The sequence below is a fragment of the Anabas testudineus genome, chromosome 18 (assembly GCF_900324465.2).
Source record: "Anabas testudineus chromosome 18, fAnaTes1.2, whole genome shotgun sequence".
NCBI classification, from domain to species: Eukaryota; Metazoa; Chordata; class Actinopteri; order Anabantiformes; family Anabantidae; genus Anabas; species Anabas testudineus.
Window position 1 is genome coordinate 24,153,491 of NC_046627.1, and position 21,967 is coordinate 24,175,457.

At 38.8% G+C, this 21,967-nt stretch overlaps 1 protein-coding gene across 1 annotated transcript in view; it reads right to left on the minus strand.

Annotated features, from left to right (window-relative positions):
- The window catches only part of dysf (dysferlin, limb girdle muscular dystrophy 2B (autosomal recessive)), a 102,572-nt gene that overhangs the window by 59,207 nt on the left and 21,398 nt on the right, over positions 1 to 21,967 (minus strand). The window contains exons 17-41 of the mRNA XM_026353423.1: positions 21,432 to 21,464; positions 21,042 to 21,157; positions 20,767 to 20,880; positions 20,508 to 20,685; positions 20,101 to 20,225; positions 19,872 to 19,978; positions 19,002 to 19,197; positions 18,705 to 18,851; positions 17,878 to 18,009; positions 16,721 to 16,887; positions 15,305 to 15,419; positions 15,120 to 15,225; positions 14,858 to 15,000; positions 14,171 to 14,344; positions 13,870 to 13,954; positions 13,682 to 13,759; positions 10,909 to 11,090; positions 10,627 to 10,767; positions 10,260 to 10,289; positions 10,098 to 10,133; positions 9,726 to 9,767; positions 9,238 to 9,339; positions 8,809 to 8,970; positions 4,116 to 4,293; positions 3,940 to 4,013 (exon numbers count right to left, since the gene is read on the minus strand). Coding sequence (XP_026209208.1) covers positions 3,940 to 4,013; positions 4,116 to 4,293; positions 8,809 to 8,970; positions 9,238 to 9,339; positions 9,726 to 9,767; positions 10,098 to 10,133; positions 10,260 to 10,289; positions 10,627 to 10,767; positions 10,909 to 11,090; positions 13,682 to 13,759; positions 13,870 to 13,954; positions 14,171 to 14,344; positions 14,858 to 15,000; positions 15,120 to 15,225; positions 15,305 to 15,419; positions 16,721 to 16,887; positions 17,878 to 18,009; positions 18,705 to 18,851; positions 19,002 to 19,197; positions 19,872 to 19,978; positions 20,101 to 20,225; positions 20,508 to 20,685; positions 20,767 to 20,880; positions 21,042 to 21,157; positions 21,432 to 21,464 — 2,963 coding nt within the window. The remainder of the gene's footprint in view (positions 1 to 3,939; positions 4,014 to 4,115; positions 4,294 to 8,808; positions 8,971 to 9,237; positions 9,340 to 9,725; positions 9,768 to 10,097; positions 10,134 to 10,259; positions 10,290 to 10,626; positions 10,768 to 10,908; positions 11,091 to 13,681; positions 13,760 to 13,869; positions 13,955 to 14,170; positions 14,345 to 14,857; positions 15,001 to 15,119; positions 15,226 to 15,304; positions 15,420 to 16,720; positions 16,888 to 17,877; positions 18,010 to 18,704; positions 18,852 to 19,001; positions 19,198 to 19,871; positions 19,979 to 20,100; positions 20,226 to 20,507; positions 20,686 to 20,766; positions 20,881 to 21,041; positions 21,158 to 21,431; positions 21,465 to 21,967) is intronic.

The window sequence follows — 21,967 nt, forward strand, 5'->3', positions numbered from 1 at the left end:
ATGGAGAAGGTTGTACTGGAGAGTGATTGTAAGAGTTGAAAGAAGGTGGCAAGAAGATGAGGAAGGAGATGGCAGCAGAGTTTCAGAGCAGACCATTGGCCATAATGAGACAGAGGACAACTAACAAGGAACAGTCTGCCTGTATTGTTTTTTTCCCCCACACACACCAAAATGTCATTAGCAGAGAGATGGAGTCAGATTTTCCTCTTAAGCAATTACTAGGAGAAAGACAATAAAGAGAGAAAGACAGGAAAGTGGTGGGAAAAGAAGAGACTGGACAAGGAAAAGGAGAGGAAGATGAATCAGGTTAGTATGAGAGACTTAATAGGAAGAGGCTGGGGAGAAATGAGGAAGACGATTACAAAGCAAGAAAGAGAACAGAAGAAGCAGAAGGACAGAGGAGAAAGATGAGAATGTGAGTCAGGTGAAAGGAGTAGTAGCAGCAGAGGTTGGACAAGATTGAAGTAGACAGAGGACAGAGAAACAAAAAGACAGAAACAGGAAGTTAAAGGTAATACAGCGAGACAAGTGTTTGAGAAGGTAAGGAAGGAAGAGCTGACGGGGGCAGAGGAGGGGGAAAGAAAATGAGGAGCAAGGAAAAGCGGATGAATAGGTAGAGAAGACGAACAGAACAGAGACGGCAAAAAGGAAAGAATGGGAGGTATTAAAAAGAGAAATGGTAAGGGAAACTGAGAATGGAGATGAGGATAAGAGGAAAAGCGTTGATCAAAATGTGCAAGTAAAATGAAGACGAAGAAGAAAAGGGGTAGAATGACAACTGATGATAGCAGTGGGGAAAAAGTGAAGAGAAGAAAAGACGAATCCGCAGCAATCATTTTATTCATGCAAACGAAGGTGACAGGAATCACGAGCTTGGAATCCTTCGCCAAAACATCAGAGGTTCTCCACAACTTCACTGTCTTTGAATGTTACTTCAGTATCCTTAAACAGGCCAATCAGTGGTTTTCCATGTTGTTACCCATTAACCTCAAATCCTGTGCACTTCAGCATCAGTGCAGAACATTTTCCAGTGCCTGTCATACTGTCTTTCTTTACCAGGCAGCCACAGCTTTTAAATGATTACAGTTCACAGTTCAGATTATTTTACTGCATTTTTTTGTATTAAGAGAATACTTTGGCGTTTTTGGAAATACACTAATTAGCCTTATTACTGAGCAAATATCTGTAGACTAAATAAGAGCTAACTTAGCTTAACATATAGACTTGGAAACATGAGGAGCAGCTAGCTTGACACTGCTGACCACTATGCCCTTTTCACCCTTAAGTCCAGATTACACACACAACATACTTGGTGAACCTTAAGATGGAGAGTGAGAGTTTTAAAGTTTGGTCAACTTAAACATGCATGCAATACATTGGTAAAATACTATATCATCAAAAATCTGACCAGGTCAAGATTAAGATTAATGCTTGAATTTTCAAGAACTGCTTTTGAAGATCTGGTTAAAAGTGGAGATGGCATGTCTTGGACTGTCACTGCTCTCTCTTCTCTCCAACTTTCTGACAGTAATGTTACACTCCATGAACTCTGCATCTCTTTTCCTCTTGCTAAGTTTAGTAAATTGATCATCGACACAGTAATGAACAGTAATGTTTTGTTAATTTTTAGTCGACTTTAGGGGACCACAGTTTGATCACAGGGCATTCCTGAGCCCCTGCCTGCTCCAGTTTGTGTTACAAACACAGTTACTTACAGAATAACTGTAGAATATGTGTTCATGTGTGTGTGTTTTTTATATTTATGGGTTTCCATTATTTATGTTTGCCCCCTATGTAAGCCTCATGCAGTGTGCAAAACCAATGAGACCAAATGATATTGTCTCTCAATCCTCCATTTACTAATATACACAAAGAAACTGTATAATACACCCCAGCACTGTGTGTGTGTCAGGGGATCAGGTTGCTTTTATGTGTTTACAGACTTTGTATTTCCTCTGTCAACAGTAATTAACTTTATGCTCTCTGCCTTTCCTAAGTTGACATATTTAAATAACAGGTTTAATAAACAGGGCATGGAGCAAATTTCAATGAAAGACATTAAACACTACAATATCCAAACAATATATTTGTTTGTATGGTCTGCCCTATAAGCTATTATTGCTTTGACATTGTAAAATGCTTTCAACCAAGTTTGGCTTCTTGTTTTATACCTATGAGAACTTTGTGGCTCTTTCAAGACATGGCTTTACATCTTCTTTTGCTCCTGTAATGATTACTACAGCTCTTTGAGTGAGTGCTTTTCTGTAATGTCTGAAAATTTACTTCTCCGGTTATTTTGAAAAATGAACCAATTATTTAAAAAAAAAATCATTGTGGTAAATCATAATTATGCAAGCTGTAGTGAGGGATCATAAATGTTTGTTTCATGGGGTCATGAGCAGAAAGTCTGGGAACCACTAAATACACAACATATTCTGTTGTGCTTGTCCGTCCCTTCAAAAGCTCAATAATCAGGTTTTAATTTACTATCAATCTCTGTATCTCTAAGTTGTTGATTATGTTAGAAAGCTTGCAAGCTAGCAGTGATTGACAATAGCTTAAACTAAATGTTATGATGCCCAGAGGAGAAATTTGCATCAGAGCATTAGGCTCCAATTGTGATAAATAATATTTTTTGTAAAACCCATAACATGATAAATTCTCATCTGATAAGTGATGTTTATGAGCATGCTTCATGGCCCTTGTGTGTTGCAAAACACAAAATGTATAATATATTGTAATGTGTTAAACCAAATGCAACACAACAGCTGGTTTGTTGATTGTATTGATATTAGTGTGGTTTGTCCTGTGCCATCTTTGCATTTGGCTTTTTACAGGTTTAAACACCAGTATGCGCATGATAAACTTTAAAATGTCTGAATTAGGTAGATTGGAAAATAGTTTCCAATTCTTCCTTAACCAGTGAAAGAAGAAAAATGGAAAAAAAGGAGACAAAATAATGTTTTAAACTTGTTGAAAAGAGACAGAGGGAGATAAAATGGTAATGACCAGTGATGAGTGCAGGCCTTTATGGTCGCTGTAGCAACCACTGACCACAGAGACGGCTGCCATGTCATCATGTCAGAATGGGTTTATTTTTTTGCACACACGCACACACACACACGCGCGCACACACACACACACACACACATAAACATGCAGAAACGCACTTAGACAAAGAGCACATACATATTTTCCTTATTTTTGAATTGTCATAACTGTACAAATGTCACAGTACACACACATAAAGATGTTGCCTGTGGAAAGATGACTACGTCAAACGCACTCAGAAGAGGCACACATACAAAAATAAATACTATTAACGCAAGTGTCTTCACACACGCACATTCACACACACTTTTACAAGCTTTGGAAAATCACAGGCTCACCAGTGATAGAGTTACTCACAGTTGTTTGAGCGGTAATTAAAAGCAACTGGAGAACAAAAGTTTAGCTTCAGTTTGAATGCTTCTTGCAAAAGAAACATTGTTACATAAGAAATGCATCTTTTCCTTTACTCAGTAATTTTGATATCTATGACAGCAGCTGTTGATTATTAATATTACTATTTGTTAACAAATGTTACAAATTGCAGACGTTCAATAAGGATTACACAAGGTCAACTGGCTTCATTGTCCTGAATGTTTTGTTACAGGTAGTGTACTTCACATTAAAGGTCTAATGATTAAGATTTTTATCATTTCAAATCACATTTTTGACCTTCATTGTGGATGATGAGTGTCATTAGATTCAGTTAGTACCATTCTTTGGCACACAGGTGCTTCACATGGGATGGGATGAAAGTCTCAGCTGTTTTAGTAAATTAGTGAGTAAAAAGTAAAATTATATTTGTGGTTCTTAATCAGCTGTCTGTGTTTTTATTATTTGATATTATTTACATTAAGTACTTTTAACAGCTAACTGAAAAGATAGTTTTACCTGGTCAGGAACGAGTGGCTCCTCGTCATCAATGTCAACAAAAACATCCCCAGCAGTTAACTGGGACGTGTCACCTGCACAAACAAACCAACAGCAGAGAGGCAATTTAACATCAATTGTCACTGCATCTCTTTTGTCAGACATGTTTACTTGCATCTGTCCCCCACACTTCTTACGTGTCCATCCATCCTCCTCCTCCTCTTCCTCCACTGCTCCTCGCTGCTCTGGGTTGCACCAATACTCCTCCAGCGACCGGATGGTGCACTGACCTACCACTGGTTTCCTGCCAAACTGACGGTTGTCAATGACTTTGATAACAATTGGTGGCATGTACAGTTCCTCACGAGGAAGTCTCTGGAAGACCAAAAGGAAAAGTATGTATGTATGTATTTGCAAAGGAAACATTATATCAACAAAACAAAATAAAAACTAGTAAGAGAGTGGATTTAAATAAGAAAAGAAGCAAGATGAGTAGAATAAACTTTGTTTCTTCGACTGCTTCAATCTGCATTGAAGTTCTACAAACATCTCTTCTACAGTATTTTGTTATGCCACCTGCTTGCATGATGTTGATTGGCTCTGGCTGCTTACTGTCTAAAGTTGATTGGACACGCTTTGGCGACCACCCAATCAGGGCACTATTACAAATTAGCTGATCCCTCCCATGTGAAAAGAAAAAATGACAGAATTTGTCGTGGTAGAAACTTGATCTTTGTGAGAGACATCAGGGAACAAACGTCACGTCAGTTTAGTACCTAAAATAATGACAATAAGCTTTAAACAAAATTTACTTTAAATGACAACATGGCAAACACTGTTCCTTCCCACCCTACTGCTGCATTAGTAGGAAAACTGTGAAACCACAGACTGCTATCAAGTATCAACAAGAAGTTGCATTCAGGTTGAATTATTGTCACACTGAGTGTAGAAATGAAGAAATTAAAAATGTGTGTTAGTGCTATGTATCTGTAAGAAAAGCTTAAGGTAGAGTTTCACAAGTTATTGTTATTTAGCATTAAACAAATGCAGTTTAACTTCTTTTTTATGGTAATTTAAAAACAGCATCTTTCATCATAAATTTTATCTTTCAGTCATCATACAAAAACATCAGATCTGGTTTCCTTCCAACCAAAAGCCCTTTCAACAAGTGGATGTGTATGATGACTAAAACATAAAATTGTCCTTGACTTTGCTATTATAATGTACTGTTTCAGTGTGATGGTTTTATCTTTAACATCTTTAATTGACAAACCCAAGCGACATAATCAGAGTAAAGGCGGAAAACCTATTTGTCAACCAAGTCAATTAATTTGACTTTGTGCTTGCAAAAAGTGCTGACAGGACGTTGGGGTAATGAGATGCCAGAGAATGCAGAGTAGAGGAAGTTCTCAGCTTTGTTGCACCATCTATTTTATTGCATCTCTTCAACATTATCTATTGCACAAAAAAAGAATGAAAGACTGCAAAGTAGATCAAATTAAATCGATTTCTAGTGTGAATAGTAGAAGTTAAATGTTTTGCTAGCATTTTTAGCTGCTTTTTCTTTCCTATATTTTAATAATTTCTTTCATTCGGATGATATACTCTGTCTTTAATGGGCTGCAAAATGTGGATTCTTCAAGCAACTGTCAGTATAGCTGCATGTTGTGTGTCAGACTGTGTGTGTAGCAGTAGATGGTTCAATAAAGAGAAAAAAACACAACAAACAGACCATCACTTGACCCGGTGCTGCTGATGCTGAAACTGGCAAGCTCATGCTTCACCTGCTCTCTAGGTGTATCATGTTTTCAAGAACCTCTCAAGGCTGTCGGAACAATAACGGGAGGGTATTGACTTTATTTGAGCAGTCTGGCTTTTACAGTGAGCTGAGGTCAAATGTTAGACTGGTGCAGATGACTTCAAAGCTGATTCTCCTGCAGCTAAACCAGCTTCTCACCAACTTCTCAAACCTTAAAGCAGCTACATTTACATTTACATTTACATTTACATTTAGTCATTTAGCAGACGCTTTTATCCAAAGCGACTTACAAGTGAGGAACAAGGCAAGCAAACAAAATCTAAGTCAAGAAGAAACAACATCAAAGCAAAGTGCTATCAAAAAAGTGTTACTGTTTCAAGAGATGTTAGAAAGAAAGGGTAGAATTTTTTTTTTTTTTTTTTTTTTTTAAGTGCAAAGGAAAATGCGGAAGAGTTCTGTTTTCAGCAGTTTTTTAAAGATTGCAAGTGAGGTGGCTGAGCGTGCAGAGATAGGCAGCTCATTCCACCATCTTGGGATCACTGAGCTGAACATGTAAAGATAATATCCATACCAATACTCTCATTTAGCCAGACCATTTCAGGAGGAAAAAATGAGTATGTAACAGAAAGCCGTTTGACCTCTCTGGTTTTAAAAAAGGCTTAAATAGGGCTGAAGATACTTAACTCACACAATAAACAGAGAGCTGGCATTAGGTGGTTAGCCTCTTCAAAGAGCTGTATTTAAGGAAACTATGTGTGTGACATTTTCTTATGCCCTTGTGGCATATGAAAACACTTGTGCAGTCAACTTAAGACTTTAATATTGTTACAATTAAATGCTTGGATCTGGTTCAGGGGCAGAATTTTAGGGAAAACTCTGTGCATATTTCCACTGTCCGGTTGAGGTTGTCACACTCGTGCTGTGGTCAACACAGCAACCTTAATCTTGTTAACATTAAACTGCCAGAGCTAAAGCAAGGATCTGTATTTAAGGGAAAAATATCTGTATATTTCCATACTCCAGTTAAAGCTGTCATAATAAAACAGTGAGGTGATCAACTTCAGACCTTAACATTGTTAACATGAAATTCTCTGAGCCCATCTTGGAGCTGGTGTTAGGAAAAACGTGTAGAATATTTCCATATTTCAGTTTAGGTTTTCATAAGAAAACACTTAGTTGGGATGTAATGGCAATGATGTGGAGTCTCAGGGGACAGTTTTACATTTGAGGAATAAATAATAATGTCGAGGCACCCTCTTGCTTTCAATATTGTGGTTTGGTTGATTAAAATAAATGCCTGAATCAAGGAACTTTCTCTAAGGTGATAGGGAGGTCGAGGTTAGATGTAGACTATATGTAAACTGGCACATAATTGTCTTTTTATCACTGCAAAAACTGAATTAAGGCCGCTACAATCAATCATATGATCATACAGTTGTAACACAATGCAGCGACCAATTGACATCTCATGTCTTTCATCTCAGTGGATTCTTATAGGTTCTTTTAACTCACTGCTCACAGTTTCTGGGCCTGCAATTTAGTTGTTTTGGTTCACTCTCGCTGCTCTTTCAATTTTTTACTTTCCAGCAAAAAAATTATGAACTATTATGTTGACACACTGAGTTAAATGAGATAACCCCTATTTACAAATTATATTGAAGTCAAGAAGGCATGCCAAAATTCAATTATTTGAATTGCCAGTAGTATTAAGATGAAATAATGGACAGGAGCACATTCACAACTATGTGCTGTTGTGTCTGAGTATTTTGCAGTAAAAGGGGAAACCCATTAGTCACATCAAGTCAAGCATGCTAACTATAAAAACAAACTTTATGCTACTTGGCCAGCATCAGTGGCTGATGTTAGAAACTAGCTGGTGAACATAGTGGAGCATCTCGCAGCTCTAGCAGCTATAGAAACAGACATTTCACTCAGAACTTAGCGGAGATGGGCAACAATGTGTCATGTTGGGTTTACAGCTTATTCTCACTGCCCCCAAGTGGCCAAAAAATCAATAAAAGCAGCGCCAAGTTGCAAAATGTTCTGCCAATGTTCACTGACCTTTGCAGATTTTTGCCTTATGTAGAGCAGACAGTGACCAAAAAAGTATGTCAGGCTCCATCAACATGTCACCAAATGATTCTGCAATTTGTTTCATAACTATTTTTATCAATGTTCACACAATAACTTACTTGTTAAGTAAAGAAAAACGCAAAACAGAAAATGTCCAATTGTCTATTTGCTGTAACAATAAAGCAAATAAATCCTTTTACTGCTTTACTGGATAGAGGCTACAAAAGAAAGCAGCTGTTCTTGTGGTAACACTGATATTTCTTAATTTGCCTGAGTAAGCTTTGACCTATTCCCTCTCAGAAGAGTTACCACAGTTTGAAGCTCTTGGGTGCCACATAAACAGCATAATTAACTGTAGCTTCCTGTGGTTTACTGTAATCTATAGTGGAAGTAAAGAACCCGATTGTTATGAGTCACATATGTACAGTAACAAATGAGAAGTAATACAACAGACTATTACTATCGAACTGAGCCAAAAAGTGGTTTGTATGCGCTTTATAACGTGGAATAATGCTAAAATACCTTCTTAGTAATTAAGAAAGTCTTGGACAATCAGTCATATTATTCCTGCAAATTCAACCACAATCTTATTAGAAAATAATGGGAAATTTCATAACGTATATTCTGTCTGATCAATCAATGCTCAAAAAATCTTTTTGCTGAAGTAGAGAGATACGGCTCAATTTCACAATTAAACCTGACTAAAGTCATATCTATGATAAAAACAAATCTCCACACTGCATTTATTTTGCAGTGTGTATGCCTTAGTATGCATTTATACAAGAGAAATGCTCTCTTTCTGATAGAGAAACCGCTCGGCAAACTGGTTTCTGCAAGAGCAGCATCTGCAGACATCCACATTCAGCATTACTGTTTTCTATTGGAAGTGGTGCAGTAGTTATCCTCTACTGCTATTGTTGTGGCATTGCTGATGAAGATGAATGATCTATGTAAACCACATCACAGCTCGACTCCCATTAGCCATGAAAGCAGTGGACCACTACACTGATTACAACTGTATAATGCGTGCACATATGTACAGACCAGTATTTTCTCACCACATCAAGGATGAGTATATTGACGTCAAAGTTGGGCTTCTTCTTCACACTGCGGATGACGCAGCTCTGAACCATGGTGCCTCCACACTCCACCTGCAGGCTTGGGGAGGTAACACTGGCCAACTGGAAACTCTTCAGGTTACGGACTCCCCATGCTAAGATCTAAAAATGAGAACCAGGAGAAAAATAATATTGTCATTGATTACTTTAAGGTATTGTCTTCACTTTCGATGGTTGTATAAAACTAATATAAAATAATAAAAGATGTGAAGATCTTGCTTTTAGGGGACTATGAAGTTCCCTAGCAATTAGGTTAGCATTTCATACTTAAAAGATACCGTTTCACTGAAACATTCTTTGGCATGAAAAGTTTCCAATGGTGCTACTGAACAGAAGTTGTGAAAAACACAGCAAAGATCTGCACAATACCTCAATGGCAGTTCTCTGCAGGACAGGTTTGATCCCCTGAGGAACCATGAAGACGCTGGGTTCTCTCTGAGGGGGCGGATACGGAAGGTCGGACTCCTCCGGCTGTCAACAGGAACACAAGTGATTAAAAAGAAACTGAAGAAAAAAATAAAACAGAGAGCCATTCTATATACTGCCAGGGAAATTATGTCTTTTGTAAGTAACATGAAATAAATACAATTAGTTTATGAATGTTAACTATACAATACAAACATAAAGCCTTCTGTACAAATCAAGAAAATATAAAGCAGAAAGATTGTCTGTGAGATTATGAATTAAGCAAGACCAAAAAATGAGCAGGCAAAGAAGAAGAACTTAAATAGAACCAAATAATTTTAGAAAACGTAGCTGGTCTCAAACATCATACTTCAACATGTATGATGAAGTTTAAGGTTCTATGCTGCACTGTAAGAGAGCACTGGATATAGACTGTTAGTTCCACATTGTACCCATTGCTGCAGATTTTCAGAGAGGAATCCTGGAAACATCAGCTGAAAAACAAAGAAGATAAAGTTAAAAGGATAAAGCACAGATAAATGGCAGTGAACTAACAAGGGAAATGCATTTGGTCTATAAATATATTTGTTGTACTCTACAACACGCTTTTTTTTTTTTTTCCATTCAGAAGATTCAAATGTCTTGTGTTATTTTGGTTCAATATCAATGTTCAAATATTTTGGAACATTTTCAATATAGTAACGGTCCAGAATGACTCCAGTTTCCATAAGTTGCGTTGCTTTTACGGAACAGAACATTTTAATTGCTAAAAATCACCATAACAGCAATATAAATGGTGTGACTTGAGGCCAGTGTGGCTTTACCTCATCTAAAACATGGGTGGAGGTCATGATGTCTCCCTGTAGGTTAGACAGAAAGTTTTAAAGGCTGAAAATGATCAAAAATAAATACATAATAATACATAAAATAAATAGATAAATACAGATAGAGAAAGGAGAAGTGAGAAAGGCAAAACATAAATGCACCTCTTGGCCTGGAATATGGTGAATTGCTGGCTGTAAATGCAAAATGGAAAAAAAAAATATTGTTAGTGATTACTTAAATGTACATAAATTATCATGTTTTAAGTTACAGGATTAGGATTGGGTTCATACATCTCTCATTCAAGCCACATGTATCACATAATCCCACATATAGACAGTCTTATTTTGTAAACTCCACAATACACAAATTCTCACGAGCTTTAATACCCAGGTCAATTGTTGATATTCTCAAACTCCTAAAGACAAAATAAACTTTTTCACAATGACAATATAAAGGAGGACATCAAGCATTAGAGGTAGGCGAGCAGAAGTTTAGATGAGTTAATGAGGTGGGTTAATGACCTCTGACCTTTTCTCTGCGTATAAGCTCAAAGGCTGCCAACATCTCGCCAGCATTTTTGTCCCCTTGCCGAATTGGGAACCAGGCCAAACGGGGGGAGGGAGTAAAGGTGGGTTGGCACACACAGCGGCCCATGTACTCATCTGCACCCTGGACATTTCAAATACACATGGATACCATCTTCACATATAGAAAAATAACATTATAAAGAACATATATAATTCTACATCAGGGTGCCATTATAATCTGCATTTATAAAAACACATTTTCACAGATGCCACAAATACTCACGTATGTATCCTCATCATAAAGTTCAACCACCACATTGGGAGGATTGACCATCATGGCATCAGGGTCGCCGAAAATCTCCAACTCATAGAAGATGAGCGTCTGATCCCAGGTGGGATTCAAAGTGTTTCGCACTGTCACTGTTCTCTGGGACTGATGGAGGAATGACACAATGGCATAGGGGTCTGGAGAGGGGAAACAAGAACAGTAATAGTTTCTATCTGCTGTTCCAAACACTTGGTATCTGGTCACTGGTCTGAACAGAGAAAAGACAAAAAATGAGGCTTTTATGGATGATAAAAAAAACAACATAAGTTCGACATTTGTAGTCCCAACAGTGAGCGCTGGAGACTTTTCAGAGAATAGATCTGAACTGTATGTGCTGTCTGTCGTCATATAGCAGTTAACAAGCTGTCTGGGAGCAGAGGTGCCAAATGCAATGGCAAATCTAACTCAGTCCCTGAACACATGGCAGCATGTGACGACTGCCCAGTGTGGGTATGTTGGCATGTGTGTGGACTAATTTGAATTTGAGACTCTGACAGTGAGGACGGCTTCTTCAAAGATGTGATCAAGGGTGCAAACTTTGTTTTGGGGTTATTAGTTTGAAATCATGCAAAGACTTTTCTTCAGAAAAGGCTCCAACATCACTTTCTAAATGAAAGTAAAATTTCATTAAATGACTGCAGCTTTGAACTTATGACTAGATTCACTGTGTTGAATATGAATTTTGCATTATTTTATTTATTTAGCATATTCCATAAATATTTTCTACTTCACTATTTACTACTTCACTTTATAAATAAATGTTTGGAATCAACTTAAGTTGTAGTTTCAGACAAGTAAATTCAGTTTTTAGATGGTTTCAATTAAACCCATATAGTTCAGTGACAACATAAAATGGTAGCAACATAGTTATAACAGATTATAGGCAAAGCCAGGTTACAGTGATTTATAGTAATGAAGCCAGGAAATGTGTTCTTGATGAGTGTCCTCACAAGTACAGCAGTACAAACTAATGCAAGTTTGTGTCCACACTATCCCGGCATCCCAAAAGATGACATCAGCAGCTTGGGAATGCCCAGCTCAAGACTGAGGGCTGAGAACGCCGCTCAGAGAGGTCTGTTACTCCTGGTCACAACCACTCTCCTCCATGTTAACACACACACACACACACACACACACAGTGTGGACACATGCAAAAAATACACATATGTGTACAGTTGTACACATGCACACACACTGAGTGAGTGGTTTGTTATTCCAGGCCAAGCAAGGAGTCTCTATGGAGCCGTTAGCATCAGTGTAAACAGAAGCTAAGTTGCATTTTCCCACCAGCCCTGAAACTGACACACACACACGCACGCACGCACACACACACACACACACATACACACACACACACACACAGACTTATATAACCCCCCTGGGCTGTTTGTATTGCTGTTTATATTAGCTAATGCGCTGTTGGGAATAGACGGTAATTGAATGGGTCACCATGGGTGGTGTGTCTGTACAGTTTGTGTGTGTGTGTGTGTGTGTGTGTGTGTGTGTATGTATGTGTGTGTGGTGGAGCCATAGAAGTACTTAAACTTAGTGAAGACTAGCAAGAGAAAGGAGAACGTTAAGTAGGGGGAAGACAGAGAGAGGAACACAGGGAGAGAGAAAGTGGGGCTAGAGAAAGATGGGATGAAAGGGGAGATTGCTAAATGTGGGAATTTAGATCTTCACCAAAAATACATTTTAAGACACAAGAAAATAAGAAAGTCCTCCATCTTTGATTGGTGACTCAGTCTTTAATCATGGCTTTCTCGACGCCATGTAACAGCAGATTAACACAAAACTGAAGCCCATCCATCAACTGTACTCAGCCATTACACTGTGTGAGTGTCTGTGTGTAAGAAAGAGTCGTAGTGATTTATCATTTCAGTCTGTGGTCAGGATGCTCTTTTTCTCAAACCCTTTCTTTAACCAACCTCCCTCTATTGGTATCTCCATCATCTATCATCCCTCTTCCTCCATCTATTCATCTCTCTGATTTTAAAGTCCTCGTCTCTGTTTTTACATCTGAGTCTGCGGTGAATCTGTGATTAATACACACGCACAGTAGCTGTAGTTTCCATGAACTTTTCAGATAAAAGAAAAACATCTTTTTTTCTTTTTTTTGATGCTCTCTCTGTCACTTTATGTTTTTATGAATCCTCTTTCTACTCTTCCTCTCTTCCTACATGTCTCTTCTTCACTTTTCCTGTTATTTTCCATATGTTCTGACTCACTCCTTGGGTTTACAGGTCCTGTTGTTCTGAATATGGCTTGATAGAACTGCACTTTAGCATCAAAGAAAAGTTGGAAGAGTAATACTTGAGCATGCATTTACTGATTTTCTGGTCACTTGGTTGGCCTAGCTAAGTGTGCCTGGGCAGGTAGTGTATACAGTGCTGGTTTATTAAAGCCTTTGTTCTGAAAAACAGAATAAAAGCAAACATGATTTACATTTAGCAGACGTGTTTATCCAAAGTGACTTACAAGTAAGCTACAAAGTACAAGGCCGGGGATACACAAGCACAAGGAGGTCCTGCCTAAGGCCTCCTACTGGAGGGGGTCACTCGTGATAAAAGCAGAGGGAAGTAAACAGTAAAGGTGCAGACGATGCTATAGCTGAGGGAAGATGCATAGTTGTTTTCACAGCTACCTCTCTTCTGTCTCTTTCACTTTCTCTTTAGTACTGATCCACAAAAAATGTATCAAATATTTTAAATAATTCACTCCTCATTACCTGAGAAGCTGTCTTTGTCCATGGCCAGCAGGTCTCTGGCTTGGTACAGGTAGCAGCGCAGGTGGTAACGGGTGCCACCTGTGAGAAAAACACCACACACACAAAGAAACTCTGTTATACTGGCAAACTAGGATGGTACATGGAGATACATGGAGCAAGCAGAAAAAAATGTGTGTATGTTGTCTTACGATCAAAGAAACAGGAAATGGTCGGTCTGTTGACTCCAAAAGTGGTTGTGACAGATTTGTCATCATTCTTGTCTTCTATACTGCTCTGTGGGAGAAAGAGGAGAAAGCAAAAAGAAACAAATAGAAAAAAAAGGTCAAAAAGCAGAATAAAGATCACGAATGACCAAAAGTCCTTCAGTCCTCCATAGTCACAAATATGGAAATAGCGTGTTGAACTACAATTAATGAGAGAAAAAAAAACATTGTCCACATCATTTTAGCCTTGTGGTATATCCTAAATACCATTATTAGTCTTCCTCACCAGAGAACACTCCAGAGCAAAGATGGCAGCGGGCCCCGTCTTCTCCAGCGGCTCCATGCGACACCTCCACCGTCGTCTCCTGAAACTGTCTGTCTTCCTCGGCTTCAGGTGGAACTTCCAGCCAAAGAGTGAAGCGTACTCCCAGCCTTCCCTCTCTGCCTCGTCTGGACGCTGCTGTGGACACACATTCACATTTATCACCATTTGCAACAGGTGGATTAGATCTGAACTTTAAGAATATTTGAGTATCAATAAGAGTATGAGTCATTTGTACAGCTACACTGCTCTCTATTGGTCAGTATAGGAAACTTCAACTGGTTATAGTGACAACATACAAAATTAGTAATGCACAGCAGAGGTCATGCTGTAAAATATATAAATGTATTTCTTGTAATTAAACAAATGTACAAACTATCTACCAACTACCAACTATCCTACTATGTAGAGGCAGCTTAAATCCCATGAAAAGCCCCAAATGAACTGACCCAATACCACATTCATGACAGAAATTCTCATCAGCAGATGTGTATTAATCTGCAGCTGGAAATAGCCCTTAAAATATACAAAATGTCTTTCTGTTGCTGTGGGCAGCTGTTTTGTATTTTTTTCAAATAATGAAACCGGTAACACACGTGTCATACTTTCTCTTTTACCGTCACTAAAAAAGTCTAATAAAAATATGTCTACTTTTCTGAGAGCATCCATCTTCTGTTGGTCTCGCTGTCTCTTCCGTATCCATCGTCGTCTTCTGTTTGTGTGGTACATCTTTTCTGCAGGGACCCATGACTTGGGACGGCGGTCTGGAGGAATGGTGATGCCGTACTCCCATCCTGAATGCACACAAACGCACACACACAAATTGAGCTCCTGCTGTTAAATGAGATGTTTTGTTGTGTTTGTTTGTTTTGTGTGTCTGGGTGTGTGTGTTTGCGTGTATGTCTGTGCACACCTTGATCATCCACAGCCCTGTTGAGATCTTCACTCCACTCTACATCGTCCCACGCCCAACCAGGAGGACACTCCACCTCATCCTTTGGCACTGCCTTTTCGCCATTCTGATACGCACACACAGACCCTTTAGACATATAAAGATCATCCAAGCTCTAATAATCCCAGAAAAACAAACACACATACAACATCAGTGTAACCCTCTGGCATGCCGATCCACTGTCCTCCTGGCAACCTCATCTGATTTTCAAACACTTCCTCGGTGAAGTTCATGTGACCAGCGTCCACGTCAAACAGCAGCCTGTGGCAGAAAGAAAAGCAGTTGTGATAACAATAAATTGATCATATGCCCCCCCTTATGCAATATTATTAGGAAAAACTTTAGAAATTTCCATTGCTATGCAGAGGATACCCAGCTATATTTATCTAGGAAACCAGGAGAAACTAATCAACTAATCAAACTTCAAGGATGCTTAAAAGACATAAAGGCCTGGATGTCCTCCAATTTTCTACTCCTACATTTACACAAACAGGTTATTTTGTTTGGTCCTAAAAACTACAGTGATACAATGTCTAGTCATATTCTTACCCTAGATGACACCCAGTAACATTGACCTTAAGTAACACTTTGAGTTATTGTTGATCAGAATATCTCCTTTACATCATAGATAATATAAATCTCTAGAACTGTCTTTTTCCACCTGAGGAATACTGTTAAAATTAGGATCATCCCGTCTCAAAGTGATGCTGAAAAACTAGTCCATGCATTAGTTACTTCCAGACTGGACTATTGTAATTCATTATTAATGGGATGTCCCAGTTAATCCAAAATGCTGCAGCCAGAGTTCTGACTGGAATTAGCAAGAGAGATCATATTTCTCCTACGTTAGCTTCTCTCCATTGGCTCCCTGCAAAATGCTGAATTTAATTTTAAATTCTTCTCCTCACTTATAAAGCACTTAATAATCAGGCTCCATCTTATCTTAAAGACCTAATGGTTACATATTTTCTCAGCAGAACTCTCCTCAGGTTAGCTTGTGGTTCCTTGAGTTTCCAAATGTAGAATGGGAGGCAGAGCCTTTAGCTATCAAGCTCCTCTCCTGTGGAACCAGCTCCCAGATCAGGTTTGAGAGGCAGACACCCTCTCTACATTTAAGACTAGACTTAAAACTTTCTTTTTTTATAAAACTTATAGTTAGAGATGGATTAGGTAACTCTGAACCATCTCTTAGTTATGCTGCTACAGGTTAGTCTGCTGGGGGACCTCTACTGATACATAGAACTCCTCTTCTCTCCTCTATCCATTCAAGTTCATTCAGTCATTAACTTATTCTCCTGTAGTTGTGCTTCCTCCTCTCTGTCTCCCTCTCTCTGTTGTCCTCTGCAGGTATTCTTGGCCTTTGAACTGTATATTTCCACAGTGCAGTTACTGGTCTTACCAACCTACCTTATTCTCTTACTGCCTATAGTATTCTACTATAGTCACAGAAACACTGGGAGTATGACACCAAAGCTGATCAAAGACTGGATTATGACAGAAACAAAGTCTGCAAACATACGTGTTGGTACATGTTTGTCTCATGGACACATATGTACACTTACGTCTTCTCAGGGCTGATGTACCAGTCTCCAGCCCAGGTCCAGCCAGGTGAGGGTTTGAAGCTCTCTCTGGGCAGTTTAATTCTTCCAGTGACGTCGCTAAACTTGGGGTAGGTCAGACCTGTAGTTCCCCAGCTGCCCACCAGGGCAAGTCGGGTCTGGTTCTCATACTAAGACGAGAAAAAGAGAGACTTATGTAGTAAGATAACACTCACACTCACTATATATTATTTTTATATATACTATTTTTTTGCCACCATGCCGGCAGTTCCTATAGTCGGGGGCCACACCTGACAATTGAGGTCTTTTGCCAGGCATACTATACACTAGATAATGTCTGCACAGCATTTTTCATATATTCACCATTTATGGATTAAAATCAAGTTTGGTACTGACATCATTTTGACTTAATGTCTGTCCCATACTTAACAAAATGTCTCAGCAATATGTGGTGGGGGTTTCACTGCACCTGGCACACATGTTCACTCATGGGTGCATGAATTAGAATATGAGTCGGGAAAGACATGCATGTAAACTGTAACTCCACTTGCTGGCTGAGGCATACACCCAGCAGTCTAGTCAAGGTCAGAGAAATATTTGCGTAATATGTTGAATTTTCATTAATCCTGAAGGGCCAGCATGAATCCAAAGGACATTTCTCAACTTTAAATAGTTCTACTGGTCTGCAGTAGTGATAGAAAAAAAAGTAATCAGAGTTAAGTTCAAAGGATGTCTGAAAAATGCCTCATTAGTGTAATTTCTTGGCTTCTCTTCTTTCTTTGTTTTGCGAAATGGCAGAAAAAAAATAATTTTGCATGCTAATAGCAATAGTAATAGAAACAGTGGGTGTAATAGTAATGAGCAAAATGTTGTGGAAGGTATATAGTACCTGGTTCTTTTTCAAGTATAAGGTTGCAAGTGAACTGGGACTGTAGTCAGTAGGCAGTAGTGGTATCATTTGAAGCAAAAGCAGAGTAATAGTAACAGACATAGTCCTAGTAGCAGTAGCTGTAGTAATTCATGAAAAAAAAATTTTTACATTTGTGAAAATGACACAAGTAGAGATCTTCCTAGTTGTTGTAAGGTTAAGGTTCAATGTAATAATGCACCTGCTAAAACAGTAAGGGGCAGAGTATGTATGAGTACTGCGTGTATTTTACCGTCTCAGTGAAGACGGACAGTTTTCCTTCAGCGTACTGGTTGAAGTGTTTGACATCAGCAGACAATCCAAACCACACTTTGACTCTTAGCTGACCTGGAAGTTTGGCTTCTCCACCGCTGCCCTGTGGGTACTGTAAAACACACATGTAACACACAATGTGGCACTCACACGGTATGTCGCCTTAAAAGTTGCGTGTATGTTCGGAGCCAGTGAGGTGCCATGGGGAAAGAAATAAAGACAATATTGTTTGTACAAATTTTAAAATATACATAGTCACTACAGAGTTGATTATAGGTGAACTGCCTCTTCTGGACAACGTCTGAAGACATATCTATACTTTCCTTTTTGATATGGATCTACAAGCATTACTTAAATTCACATTCTGTATTTGCGTTGGTAGAGGTGTGGACCGACAGAGACCTCTTTCAATTAACAAAACACCTTTTTAGATTTTCAGGCTGCCTTCACATGCAACAGAATATCCAAAGACGTTACACTTTACATATAAAGGTGTTTTAACATTTGGATTAGGTCTGTCTCCACTGTGCTATATAGAACTATTTTGAGATGTAAAGTGTATAAAAGCCTGATGTTTACACATTGTTCTGTGTCCTGAGGAGGCACTATACCTATACTATAGAGGTTCATGGATTTATTTCAGCTGCCAGAGAGAGACAGACTGTGCTTGTCTGATGTCAAAAACAAAAGGCAATAAATCAAATTTGTGCTCTCAGTTAAATAATTGGTTCTCTCAAGTTTTGTAATCCTTTTTATTTATCCCCCTTGGCACTCCTGGGCTCTGTATGTGTGTGTTGGTTTGAGTACCTTAAGAAAGACAGTCTGCAGTTGCCCACAGTGTTTCCCACGGTGCTGCTGGGAGAAGAGTACAGTGTGTGCTGGGATGCGATGGTACGCCACCCTGCGGTCGCCCTGTAGCATCCATATGACTATGTCTGGAAGACTGTTCTGGGGCTGAAAGAAAGGTGTGGAATATTTTGTTTCTGAAGAAACATTATAATAATGCGGTAAAACTTTTACCTACAGTGTGTAGCTTACTTTTCCAACTCAGCTGATGTAAACACTTCTGATTACAGAAAAAGTTGGTTGGAAACCAACACCCACCTCTTCAGCTATTGTCCTTAGTCTGTTGGCCCAGTCCTCAGCCTGTTCCATCACTGTGGAGAGCTCTGTGGCCTCTCCATGTTTGAGAGCAAGCGCAGCTGCCATGATCTGCTGCAGGTGCAAAGTACGAATGTGCCTCAAACAGCGGTCAAGAGGGGTGGCACACTGCCACTGGTCGAGAGAGGGCAGCTCCTCACTGAAAAAAAAAACAACAGAGAGATAGATGGACAAAAACACAGGATCAAATGAGCAGAAGTGCAGCATAAAAAAAACAGGGAGCCTGAAATTGTGTGTTTCAAGATGGTAAATGTAAAACTACTTCTTTAAATTATTTATAAAAACAGCAGTTCACACTGCAAAAACAGTTTGTAGTGCATTAAAGTAATGTAATTGAACTCAGATCTTTAAAATAAAGTCACAGGAACATAAAGTTGCATGAAGATGGTTTTACAGCCTTTACCTTTAACATGTTTGTCTATTATTTTTATTTCTAATATCCTGAGACAGCTCTCTTTAGTTTTCTGTGCTCCATGACTGACTGATTACAAGTTTGAAGACACCCATGATGCTAATTACAGGACACACTTAAGATCTTAAGTCTTTTCTAGGGGTACCGACATTTCTGTCCAAGTATAATTTTAAATATTACTACTTTCTATCAGTTTCAAATTATTTCAGTGACCACTGGGTCTTTTCTTACTTTAATGGAAAGGTACCAAATTTTTTCCATGCCTGTAGGGGATTCATTTCAAGTCTCATGCTAGTGCTAGTGCTTTTGTACATTTTGTACAAAAGCTTTAAGTACAGCAGTATTATCAGTTAGATGTCACATGTGATGGTTGTATTGTTATAAATAATATTAGTGTGTACCTGCAGTCTGTGATGACCTGATCCAACAACTCAACCACTCGCAGCTCCACCTCCTCCAGTTCACTGCCTGCCTTTACTTCTAGCCGCACCCGCTGCAAGTTCAGCTCCTGGACACCAATAGGCACACATTGAGTTGGTGAATATGTGCTAATTAACAGAAGCTAGTTTGCAAAAACGCTCTTGCCTTCAACATCTAAAACTTAGTCAAGAGCTACTCTATCACACCCACCAGTCTGTCTATGATCGCCAGCAGCATGTTGAGAGCCTCAATCCTAGGTTTGATATCTTCCCACTCTGAAGAAAGAACCACCACTGGCTTTACATTTCCCCATGGAAGGTAGTAGTAGTGGCAACCTGGAATGCAAAGAAAAATACAAATAAATACACACATGGACAATAAAGTTTTCAACAAAATAATTATTTTTTGGTTATTATCAATTCTATCATTGTAACTGCAAGTAATTAATATCTGAACTTTAACTTACTGCAAATACACATCAAATGATTTACACAAGAGCATTGTATAAGTGAATCAATTTGTTGCATGAATACATCTCGGTGCTTTACGAAAATGTAAAAGTTTGTAAATTACACCAGGACTACGATGACGTGAAATACAACATGACGCCGACCTACCGTCAAACACAGCTCTGCTGAACTGGGTGGTGGAGGCCAGAGGGAGACAGGTGTAGTCAAACTTGTTGCCGTAGTTACCAATGCTGACCTCAAACTGGATGGCATCGTCGATGTCCTGGAGCATCGTGGCTGAATAAAATGCTACGAAGAGTGAGAACTTCCTCTTCCGGAGAAACTTCTATAAGGTAGAGAAAGAGAGACGGGTTAATGAATATCTATCTTTCTACACAAACAAGTTCATATCCTTGTTCTGTCTCACCTCCACAGTGAGCAGGTCATCTGATGATATGTCTTCAGTTTTCTGTTCTGGCTTGTCCACCAGCTTTGTGGTTAATTCCAATAAAACTCGACCTCGATACGCTACCCCTTCCCCCTGAAATACAGTAATAATACTATTTAAATACTACACTAAATAATTACTTTTACTTTATCGTAATGATTTAACAAAGTAGCTCCATAGGGCCACTAAACCTTCACACCTTTAAGTGTAAAGTAACAGTTCATTCCATTTAAATAAAAAATAGGTGAATTTACTTTTCCGAGATTTAGAGCTTCGTGTGGGTCATTAAAAGCGGTGAACTCTCTGGGGCTGCCGTACAGGTTGACAAAACATGGACCAAATGTTGGCAGGAAACCAAGACTGTCATCAACTGCAATGACACAAAATGGACATTTATTGTTATTATCAGCAAGGCCGATTGCTGAAACAGTGACTGAAATGAAGAAAAGATTTATTAAATAGGATGAAATGATTAATGCAGATCAGACACATTTCTAAATTTGCCCATGATTGGAACAGACATGAGTTGAAAGGAGATGAGAATATAAATCACCAAAACTGAGTGCAAACATGTGATTCATGTGAAAAACAGCTGAACAGTTTCACATAAAATACATGAGGTGTAGAGAGGATGGGGAACGTACTGCCAGAGTGGACGGTCCGAGGAGTCATGTCATCTGAATGCGTAGAGAGGAAGGATGGTTCAGAATCACAGACAGATGTTCACAGTCATAAAGAAAGGAAACATGTCTTCGAATGCCATTCAACCCCAAACAGATGCACTGGACAACGAAGTTAACTATGCATAGCCCTAAAATCTCAACTTAAGACTTGCTTAAGCTTAAGGCCTTGTTTCACATCAATGACCTCAACACAAGTTTTGGTCAGGTTTGTCACTACTGCACAAAAATTGGTTTTAAGTTGAGTTAATGAATGTATATAACACATTGTCCATCAATAAATACCTCTTTTTTTTCTTTTTTTTTTTTTTTACAAATGAGACCATAGCTGCCACTAAACTACATTTTACTTGATTTTAGAGAGAACTATTTTTGGAATGCTATACAGCACAAAACAGGAAGAGGTTTTCCCTGAGCAAACATTACTAAAAGATTCACGGTGGAAGGATGGGAAGAGCTGATGACAAAATAATATGTTTGATTTCGTCAGAAAGAAAGAA